General features: G+C 47.1%; 1 protein-coding gene across 1 annotated transcript in view; it reads right to left on the bottom strand.

Annotated features, from left to right (window-relative positions):
- Nucleotides 1–6222: 6222 nt before the first annotated feature.
- The window catches only part of LOC112076663 (calpain-2 catalytic subunit), a 19814-nt gene continuing 14997 nt past the window's right edge, over nucleotides 6223–11039 (bottom strand). The window contains exon 3 of the mRNA XM_024143379.2: nucleotides 6223–6404. Within this exon, the coding sequence (XP_023999147.1) occupies nucleotides 6223–6404 (182 nt within the window). The remainder of the gene's footprint in view (nucleotides 6405–11039) is intronic.

Genomic DNA, 11039 nt, shown 5'->3' with positions numbered 1-11039 from the left:
TAAACCCCCTTTGTGGGGGAAAATACTCATTCGCTTGGCTGCGGGCCTGGCTCCCAAGTGGGTGGGCCTAAGCCCTCCCAGGGCCACACCCAATTTGGCTTGCGCCCCTACCCAGTTCCCATGTGAAATTCATAAATTACGCGGCCTAATGAATTTATTTCAATTGACTGATTTCCTTATGAATGATAAGACTCAGTAAAATCCTAGAAAACTAGTTGCATGTTGTATTTATATATTTTCAGTATAGAATGAAATTGGACCTCACACCTCTTTGGTCTCCTGACCTCGTGATGACCCTCCACTCCCTTCGTCTCTCTTGACCTGTGATGATCATCCACTCCGCTTCTTCTCTCTGACCACTAGTGATGACCTCCCAACTCTCTCTTCTCTCATGACGCTGTGATTGACCCCCACTCTCTTGTCTCTGCTGACCTGTGATGCACACTCCACTCTCTTCGTCCTCTCTGACCTGTGATGCACCCCACTCTCTTCAAATCTCTCGACTGTGATGACCTCCACTCTCTTTCGTTCTCCTGACCCTGTGATGACCTCACTCTCTTCTCTCTCTGACCTGTGATGACCTCCATCTCTCTCTCTCTGCTGATGACTACCCTCTGACCTGTGATGACCTCCACTCCTCCTCACCGTTCTGACTCTGCCTTGGCCTAGACCTGTGATGACCTCCACTCTCTCTTCTCTCTGACCCTGTGATGACCTCCACTCTCTTCGTCATACTCTGTCTCGCCTGTATGACCTCGCAACTCTCTTTACGTCTCTCCTGACTGTGAATGACCTCCACTCCAATGTCTCTCTCCTCTGTGTTCCCCTCCAGAGTGACTGCTGGCTCCTGGCGCCATCGCCTCTCTGACCCTGGATGAAGATGGTCATGGCCCGCTTGTTCCGTGCAGGAACAAGGCTTGCGACGTGAAGAGTAACGACTGGGATCTTTCACTTCCAGGTAGAAGACAGTGTCACATTCATAGAGTCCAGCGGGTGCGTCCCAAAAATGCCTCCCTATAATCGTACACTACTTTTAAACTAGCACTCTGGGTCAAAAGTAGTAGTGCATCTTACAAGGGCGAATAGGGTGCAATTTGGTTTCAGCAGATCAGTGTTCATTTCCTTAACATATTTGTTTAACGCTCTATTTTTCAAGTGGCCAATTGACGAGAAGTAAGTGACTAAATAGAGCCAGAAAAAACTACGACCTAAACAAGAATTACTTCAGTTTTCTTTGACTAAAATCTGACTACTGAAGTGGATTGGAACAAGAAGTTTTTGGAGAGATTGTCAGTCCATACAAGCACAAATTATATTAACAGCAACCAGAATATGCCACATCTCACCCGTACATACAGCCTACATCAGCTGGTGAGCAGCAGGGGGAACAAGCAATGAGTGTGGAAGAAAGGCTCCACCTCCGATTATACACCTGGCCAGGTGACTGTCTTGATTCCCCTGTAGCTACACCAGTCCCCACCAGCCTGCTAGTTAACTACCCTTTTGTCTGGTTAAGAAACACAAGCTGCTTCATGAAATGTAAAACAAAGCAGCATTAAGTTTAACGGTAAAACAACAGTCTTAACGGGTATTTTCTCTCCCTTGACTATAGAAAAGTAAGCAGCTCTTTGAATTTGTAGTCTCGCCTAACCCCTCCCACTTGTCCCACTGCATTTCATATCCTGTTCTGTTGTGGAGAACATCTTGGTTCCCTTAGGCTGCCACTCAAAATATATGACCCCATAATACTGGCGCTCCGTTTCCTTCCTTTCTATCGTGCATTGGAGGGCCTTTTACATTTAAAAGCATATGGCGGGCCTTCTGAAACTAGGCTACTTGCGGAGCGTTAACTATTTATTTAGCTACAACCTTGAACAGTCATGTGACTTCATTAGAAAGCTGAAGCGCTAACAACCTGGGCCGCGTCAGCAGGAATCGACGTTTTGGAACCTTCAGATAGAAATATGCTATGTAGAACAAACATGCCTCTGTCATGTTGAAATAAGGAATAACGTCGGCTCTATTCATGGCATTTCTATCTGCAACGTTCAAGAAATTTGTTTTTAGAAGAAAAAAAATTGGGGTGGGGTTCTTTTGAAACCCTTTCTCTTTCTCCCCCAATTGGTAGTTACAATCTTGCCCATCGCTGCGACTTCCGTACGGACTTGAGAGAGGCGAAGGTCGAGAGCCGTGCGTCCTCCGAAAACACGACCCTGCCATACCGAACTGCTTCTTGACACACTGCTCGCTTTACCCAGAAGCCATGTGTCAGAGGAAACGCCGTACAACTGCGTGAGCGAAAGTCGGCGTGGAGGCACTCGGCCCGCCACGAGGAGTCGCTAGAGCGCGTTGGGTAAGGACATCCTGGACGACGCCGGCCAATTGGTGCGCCCGCCTCATGGGTCTCGCGGTCACTGCCGGGATCGAACCCGGTCTGTCAGTGATGCCTCAAGCACTGCCGGTGAGGTGGCTCAGACCGCTGCGCCGCTCGGAGGCGGAACCTTTTTGAACTCAAATGTGGCCCTGGTAACTTTATCAGACTAAATGCAAAATATTGTTGGCACAGAAAGAAAGGACATTTCCTCTGGCCACTACGCTGTATCTGACTGGGGAAATAACTTTATTTTGAGTTCATGTGCAACCCAGTGACATCAGAGTTGAGCACATTGGACTCGGACTCCGACACAGGGGAACTTGGGACTCGATTGGCACTCAAGGTTTATGACTCCACTACATCCCTGGGGAAACAGTCCTCAGCTTGAGGTAGTGACTCCACTACATCCCTGGGGAAACAGTCCTCAGCTTAGATTTAGTGACTCCACTACATCGCTGGGGAAACAGTCCTCAGCTTAGGTTTAGTGACCCACTACATCCCTGCGGAGAAACAGTCCTCAGCTTGAGTTTAGTGACTCACTACATCCCTGGGGAAACAGTCCTCAGCTTGAGGTTTAGTAACTCCACTACATCCCTGGGGGAAAACAGTCCTCAGCTTGAGGTTTAGTGACTCCACTACACTCCTGGGAAAACAGTCCTCAGCTTGAGGTTTAGTGACTCCACTACACCCCTGGGTGGAAAACAGTCCTCAGCTTGAGGTTTAGTGACTCCACTACATCCCTGGTGGGAAACAGTCCTCAGCCTTGAGGTTTAGTGACTCACTACATCCCTGGGGGAAACAGTCCTTCAGCTTGAAGTTTGTGACTCCACTACATCCCTGGGTAAACAGCTCCTCAGCTTGAGGTTTAGTGACCCCACTACATCCCTGGGGAAACAGTCCTCAGCTTGAGGTTTAGTGACTCCACTACATCCCTGGGGAAACAGTCCTCAACTTGAGGTTTAGTGACTCCACTACATCCCTGGGGAAACAGTCCTCAGCCTTGAGGTTTAGTGACCCACTACATCCCTGGGGAAAACAGTCCTCAGCTTGTTTAGTGACTCCATTGTGCTACTCTCCTTCTCTCTGCTTATGTGTCAGTTTGTTTTATGTGTAATATCTACAGTACCAGTCAAAAGTTACTCGATTCGAGACTGCCTCGAATCACGTCGTACGTAGCAAAATTTGAAATTGTGTTTTTTACATTGGATAAAAGTAGAGACTCAGAGCTTCAACATGTATATCATACACTACAGTTGAGGAACAATGGGAAAGTAATTCTGCTTTGAAAGTTGATAAACTTGAAACCCCACTTTTGAGAAAATAACCCCTGAATAGTTTTGTACACCTACTGGAGAGCTCTTTGTCTACAACCCATTCAGACATCACTTCTCACCCTCTTAAGCCTTAGCCCACACCCATCTCTCAAGCCTTAGCGCCCACCCATCTCTCAAGCCTTAGCCCCACCCATCTCTCAAGCCTTAGCCCCCACCCATCTCTCAAGCCTTAGCCCCACCCATCTCTCAAGCCTAGCCCCACCCATCTCTCAAGCCCTTAGCCCCGCACCCATCTCTTAAGCCTCAGCCCCTCCCATCTCTTCAAAGCCGCTCTATCTAGCCCCACCCATCTCTCAAGCCCTTAGCCCAACCCCACCCATCTGCTCAAGCCTTAGCCCCACCCATCTCGCCAAAGCCTTAAGCCCCACCCATCTCTCAAGCCTTAGCCCCACCATCTCTCAAGCCTTAGCCCCACCCATCTCTCAAGCCTTAGCCCCACCCATCTCTCAAGCCCTTAGCCCCACCCATCTCTCCAATAGCCTTAGCCCCACCCATACTCTCAAGCCCTCTCAAGCCTGCCACCACCATCTCTCAAGCCTTAGCCCCACCCATCTCTCAAGACCTTAGCCCCACCCATCTCTAAGCCCTTAGCCCACCCATCTCTCCAAGCCTTAGCCCCACCATCTCTCAAGCCTAGCCCCACCCATCTCTCAAGCCTCCTAGCCCCACCCATCTCTCAAGCCTTAGCCCCACCCATCTCTCAAGCCTTAGTTCCCACCCGATCCTCGATGTAGTGGAGTCACTAAACCTCAAGCTGAGGACTGTTTCCCCCAGGGATGTAGTGGAGTCACTAAACCTCAAGCTGAGGACTGTTTCCCCAGGGATGTAGTGGAGTCACTAAACCTTGAGTGCCAATCGAGTCCCAAGTCCCCTGTGCTCGAGTCCGAGTCCAAGTGCTCAACTCTGAGTCACTGGGTGCACATGAACTCAAAATAAAGTTATTTCCCCAGTCAGATACAGCGTAGTGGCAAGAGGAAATGTCCTTTCTTTCTGTGCCAACAAATATTTGCATTTAGTCTGATAAAGTTACCAGGGCCACATTTAGTTCAAAAAGGTTCCGCCTCCCGAGCGGCGCAGCGGTCTGAGCCACCTCACCGCAGTGCTTGAGGCATCACTACAGACCCGGGTTCGATCCCGGCAGTGACCGCGAGACCCATGAGGCGGGCGCACAATTGGCCCGGCGTCGTCCAGGATGTCCTTAACCCAACGCGCTCTAGCGACTCCTCGTGGCGGGCCGAGTGCCTCCACGCCGACTTCGCTCACCAGTTGTACGGCGTTTCCTCTGACACATGGCTTCTGGGTAAAGCGAGCAGTGTGTCAAGAAGCAGTTCGGTATGGCAGGGTCGTGTTTCGGAGGACGCACGGCTCTCGACCTTCGCCTCTCTCAAGTCCGTACGGAAGTCGCAGCGATGGGACAAGATTGTAACTACCAATTGGGGAGAAAGAAAGGGTTTCAAAAGAACCCCCACCCCAATTTTTTTTCTTCTAAAAACAAATTTCTTGAACGTTGCAGATAGAAATGCCATGAATAGAGCCGACGTTATTCCTTATTTCAACATGACAGAGGCATGTTTGTTCTACATAGCATATTTCTATCTGAAGGTTCCAAAACGTCGACTCCTGCTGAACGCGGCCCAGGTTGTTAGCGCTTCAGCTTTCTAATGAAGTCACATGACTGTTCAAGGTTGTAGCCTAAATAAATAGTTAACGCTCCGCAAGTAGCCTAGTTTCAGAAGGCCCGCCATATGCTTTAYAAATGTAAAAAGGCCCTCCAATGCACGATAGAAAGGAAGGAAACGGAGCGCCAGTATTATGGGTCATATATTTTGAGTGGCAGCCTAAGGGAACCAAGATGTYTCCACAACAGAACCAGGATATGAAATGCAGTGGGACAAGTGGGAGGGGTTAAGCGAGACTACAAATTCAAAGACTGCTTACTTTTCTATAGTCAAGGGAGAGAAAATACCCGTTAAGACTGTTGTTTTACCGTTAAACTTAATGCTGCTATTGTTTTACATTTCATGAAGCAGCTTGTGTTTCTTAACCAGRCAAAAGGGTAGKTAACTAGCAGGCTGGTGGGGACTGGTGAGCTACAGGGGAATCAAGACAGTCACCTGGCCAGGTGTATAATCGGAGGTGGAGCCTTTCTTCCCACACTCATTGCTTGTCCCCCCTGCTGCTCACCAGCTGATGTAGGCTGTATGTACCGGGTGAGATGTGCATATCTGTTGCTGTTAATATTAATTGTGCTTTATGACTGACAATCTCTCCAAAAACTCTTGTCCAATCCACTTAGTAGTCAGATTTTAGTCACAGAGAAAACTGAAGTAATTCTTGTTTAGGTCTAGTTTTTTTCTGGCTCTATTTAGTCACTTACTCTCGTCAATTGCCACTGAAAAATAGGCGTTAAACAAATATTTAAGGAAATGAACACTGGTCTGCAAACCAAATTGCACCCTATTCCCTTTATAATGCACTACACTTTTGACCAGAGCCTAGTTTAAAAGTAGTGTACTATATAGGGAGGCATTTTGGGACGCACCCTGTGACTCTAGAATGTGACACTGTCTCTACCTGGAAGTGAAAGATCCCAGCGTACTCTTCACGTCCAAAGCCTTGTCCTGCAGGAACAACCCGGGCCATGACATCTTCATTCAGGGTCAGAGAGGCGATGGCCGCCAGGAGCCAGCAGTCACTGGAGGGGAACACAGAGGAGAGAGACATTGGAGTGGAGGTCATCACAGGTCAGAGAGACGAAGAGAGTGGAGGTCATCACAGGGACAGAGAGACGAAGAGAGTGGAGGTCATCACAGGTCAGAGAGAAGAAGAGAGTGGAGGTCATCACAGGTCAGAGAGACGAAGGGAGTGGAGGTCATCACAGGTCAGAGAGAAGAAGAGAGTGGAGGTCATCACAGGTCAGAGAGAAGAGAGAGTGGAGGTCATCACAGGTCAGAGAGACGAAGAGAGTGGAGGTCATCACAGGTCAGGAGAACGAAAGAGAGTGGAGGTCATCACAGGTCAGAGAGAGAAGAGAGTGGAGGTCATCACAGGTCAGAGAGACGAAGAGAGTGGAGGTCATCACAGGTCAGAGAGACAAGAGAGTGGAGGTCATCACAGGTCAGAGAGAAGAAGAGAGTGGAGGTCATCACAGGTCAGAGAGAAGAAGGGAGTGGAGTCATCACAGGTCAGAGAGACGAAGGGAGTGGAGGTCATCACAGGTCAGAGAGACAAAGAGAGTGGAGGTCATTTCATTCTATACTGAAAATATATAAACACAACATGCAACAGTTTCTAGGATTTTACTGAGTTACAGTTCATAAGGAAATCAGTCAATTGAAATAAATTCATTAGGCCCTAATTTATGAATTTCACATGACTGGGTAGGGGCGCAGCCATGGGTGGGCCTGGGAGGGCATAGGCCCACCCACTTGGGAGCCAGGCCCAGCCAATCAGAATGAGTTTTTCCCCCACAAAGGGGGTTTATTACAGACAGAAATACTCCACAGTTTCATCAGCTGTCCAGGTGGCTGGTCTCAGACGATCCCGCAGGTAAAGAAGCAGGATGTGGAGGTCCTGGACTGGTCATACCATAATCCCACCGCCACCATGTTCACCATACATTAACCCCACCGCCACCACTCTGTTCACAACGTTGACATCAGCACACAGCCCACCCATACAACGCCATAAACGTGGTCTGCGGTTGTCAGGCCGGTTGGATGTACTGCCATATTCTCTCAAACGAAGTTGGAGGCGGCTTATGGTTGAGAAATGAATATTAAATTCTCTGGGAACGGTTCAATGGGACGCTACCTCAAAACTTGAGACATCAGTGGCATTGTGTTGTGTGACAAAACTGCACATTTTAGAGTGGCCTTTTATTGTCCCCAGCACAAGGTGCACATGTGTAATGATCATGCTGTTTAATCAGGTTCTTGATATGCCACACCTGTCAGGTGGATGGATTATCTTGGCAAAGGAGGAATGCTCACTAACAGGGATGTAAACAAACATTAGAGAGAAATAAGCTTGTTGTGCATATGGAACATTTCTGAGATCTTTTATTTCAGCTCATGTAACATGAGACCAACACTTTACATGTTGCGTTGTATATTTTTGTTCATTGTAATAACTGTAGCACACAACCAGTGAAAGCCACCCTACAAAACCCACACAACCAGTTCAGTTCCACAGAAGATCTTTTCATTAAAGACAACAGCTGACCCCAGTTCAGTTCACAGTCTCAGCATGTAGTCTGTCCCATGCATGTTTCAGTACTGTGGCTATGTGCTATGTCATGCATTTGTGGACACGATTTCTCTACAAAACCAATTGTTTTGTCTTTTTAGTTACAGTAAATAAGTCTACTGGGTTGCTCAACAATCAAAAACTGGGTCACTGAAGGAGTATTGACAATTATAAAATTAGTGTTCCTCCTATTACAATAATACGTCGTTATAAAGACAACTTCTATGAGACCCAGAGCTTTGCAAAACATGTGTTATGCAGAGTGTGTGTGTGTGTGTGTGTGTGTGTGTGTGTGTGTGTGTGTGTGTGTGTCTAAAGATGTGTTATGCAAAATAAACCTGGCACAGTGTGTTTGTTTAAAGAGCCACGCCTGAAATGATCAAAACATCCTGCTCGGACTGGGCACCATCACTAGCCTGGATAAACCAGACGGGACTTCAGTGTCTATGGTGAGACAGTGGTTTAACCAATAGTCACACTATTGAATGTGCTGCTGTCTGACAATAACACGGACCCTGAGAACTGATATATACTGGAAACAAACACGGCAGATAGCCTAGCAGTAAAGAGCATTGGGACAGGACACTAGTCTATCCTGCTGGATTAATGACAGGACACTAGTCTATCCTGCTGGATTAATGACAGGACACTAGTCTAACCTGCTGGATTAATGACAGGACAGTACACTAGTCTACCCTGCTGGATTAATGACAGGACAGTACACTAGTCTACCCTGCTGGATTAATGACAGAGCAGCAGTTGCCCAGAGCAGGTTTAGACTGTGTCCTCTCATTAATCCAGCAGGGTAGCTAGTGTCCTGTCATTAATCCAGCAGGGTAAGACTAGTGTCCTGTCATTAATCCAGCAGGGTAGACTAGTGTCTGTCATTAATCCAGCAGGGTAGACTAGTGTCCTGTCCTGTCATTAATCCAGCAGGGTAGACTAGTGTCTGTCCTGTCATTAATCCAGCAGGGTAGACTAGTGTCCTCTCATTAAATCCAGCAGGTTAGACTAGTGTACTGTCCTGTCATTAATCCAGCAGGGTAGACTAGTGTACTGTCCTGTCATTAATCCAGCAGGGTAGAATAGTGTCCTGTCATTAATCCAGCAGTTAGACTAGTGTCCTCTCATTAATCCAGCAGGGTAGACTAGTGTCCTGTCATTAATCCAGCAGGTTAGACTAGTGTCCTCTCATTAATCCAGCAGGGTAGACTAGTGTACTGTCCTGTCATTAATCCAGCAGGGTAGACTAGTGTCCTGTCATTAATCCAGCAGGGTAGACTAGTGTCCTCTCATTAATCCAGCAGGGTAGACTAGTGTCCTGTCATTAATCCAGCAGGGTAGACTAGTGTCCTGTCATTAATCCAGCAGGGTAGACTAGTGTATGTCATTAATCCAGCAGGGTAGACTAGTGTCCTGTCATTAATCCAGCAGGGTAGACTAGTGTCTGTCATTAATCCAGCAGGGTTAGACTAGTGTCCTCGTCATTAATCCAGCAGGTAGACTAGTGTTCCTCTCATTAATCCAGCAGGGTAGACTAGTGTACTGTCCTCTCATTAATCCAGCAGGGTAGACTAGTGTACTGTCCTGTCATTAATCCAGCAGGGTTAGACATAGTGTCCTGTCATTAATCCAGCAGGTTAGACTAGTGTCCTCTCATTAATCCAGCAGGGTAGACTAGTGTACTGTCATTAATCCAGCAGGGTAGACTAGTGTACTGTCCTGTCATTAATCCAGCAGGTAGACTAGTGTCCTGTCATTAATCCGCAGGTTAGACTAGTGTCCTCTCATTAATCCAGCAGGGTAGACTAGTGTACTGTCTCTGTCATTAATCCAGCAGGGTAGACTAGTGTACTGTCATTAATCCAGCAGGTTAGACTAGTGTCTCTCATTAATCCAGCAGGGTAGACTAGTGTACTGTCCTGTCATTAATCCAGCAGGGTAGACTAGTGTACTGTCATTAATCCAGCAGGGTAGACTAGTGTACTGTCCTGTCATTAATCGCGCAGGGTAGACTAGTGTACTGTCTGTCATTAATCCAGCAGGTTAGTACTAGTGTCCTCTCATTAATCCAGCAGGTAGATAGTGTACTGTCCTGTCATTAATCCAGCAGGGTAGACTAGTGTACTGTCATTAATCCAGCAGGGTAGACTAGTGTATGTCCTGTCATTAATCCAGCAGGGTAGACTAGTGTCCTGTCATTAATCCAGCAGGTTAGACTAGTGTCCTTCATTAATCCAGCAGGGTAGATAGTGTACTGTCCTCTCATTAATCCAGCAGGGTAGACTAGTGTACTGTCCTGTCATTAATCCAGCAGGGTAGACTAGTGTCCTCGTCATTAATCCAGCAGGGTAGACTAGTGTACTGTCCTGTCATTAATCAGCAGGGTAGACAGTGTACTGTCCTGTCATTAATCCAGCAGGGTAGACTAGTGTACTGTCTGTCATTATCCAGCAGGGTAGACTATGTGTACTGTCCTTCATAATCCAGCAGGTAGACTAGTGTCCTGTCATTAATCGCAGCAGGATAGACTAGTGTCCTGTCATTAATCCAGCAGGATAGACTAGTGTCCTGTCCAATGCTCTTACTGCTAGGCTATCTGCCGTGTTTGTTTCCAGTATATATCAGTTCTCAGGGTCCGTGTTATTGTCAGACAGCAGCACATTCAATAGTGTGACTATTGTTAAACCACTGTCTCACCATAGACACTGAAGTCCCGTCTGGTTTATCCAGGCTAGTGATGTGCCCAGTCCGAGCAGGATGTTTTGATCATTTCAGGCGTGGCTCTTTAAACAAACACACTGTGCCAGGTTTATTTTGCATAAACACATCTTTAGACACACACACACACCACACACACACCACACACACACACAACACACACTCTGCAAAACATGTTTTGCAAAGCTCTGGGTCTCATAGAAGTTGTCTTTATAACGACGTATTATTGTAATAGGAGGAACACTAATTTTATAATTGTCAATCTCCTTCAGTGACGTTTTTGATTGTTGAGCAACCCAGTGACTTATTTACTGTAACTAAAAAGACAAAACAATTGGTTTTGTAGAGAAATCTGTCCCACC

Source organism: Salvelinus sp. IW2-2015, unplaced genomic scaffold (genome assembly GCF_002910315.2).
Source record: "Salvelinus sp. IW2-2015 unplaced genomic scaffold, ASM291031v2 Un_scaffold3916, whole genome shotgun sequence".
Lineage (NCBI taxonomy): Eukaryota > Metazoa > Chordata > Actinopteri > Salmoniformes > Salmonidae > Salvelinus > Salvelinus sp. IW2-2015.
Note: the sequence above shows the minus strand (reverse complement) of the source record. Positions and strands in the feature narration are given on the sequence as shown.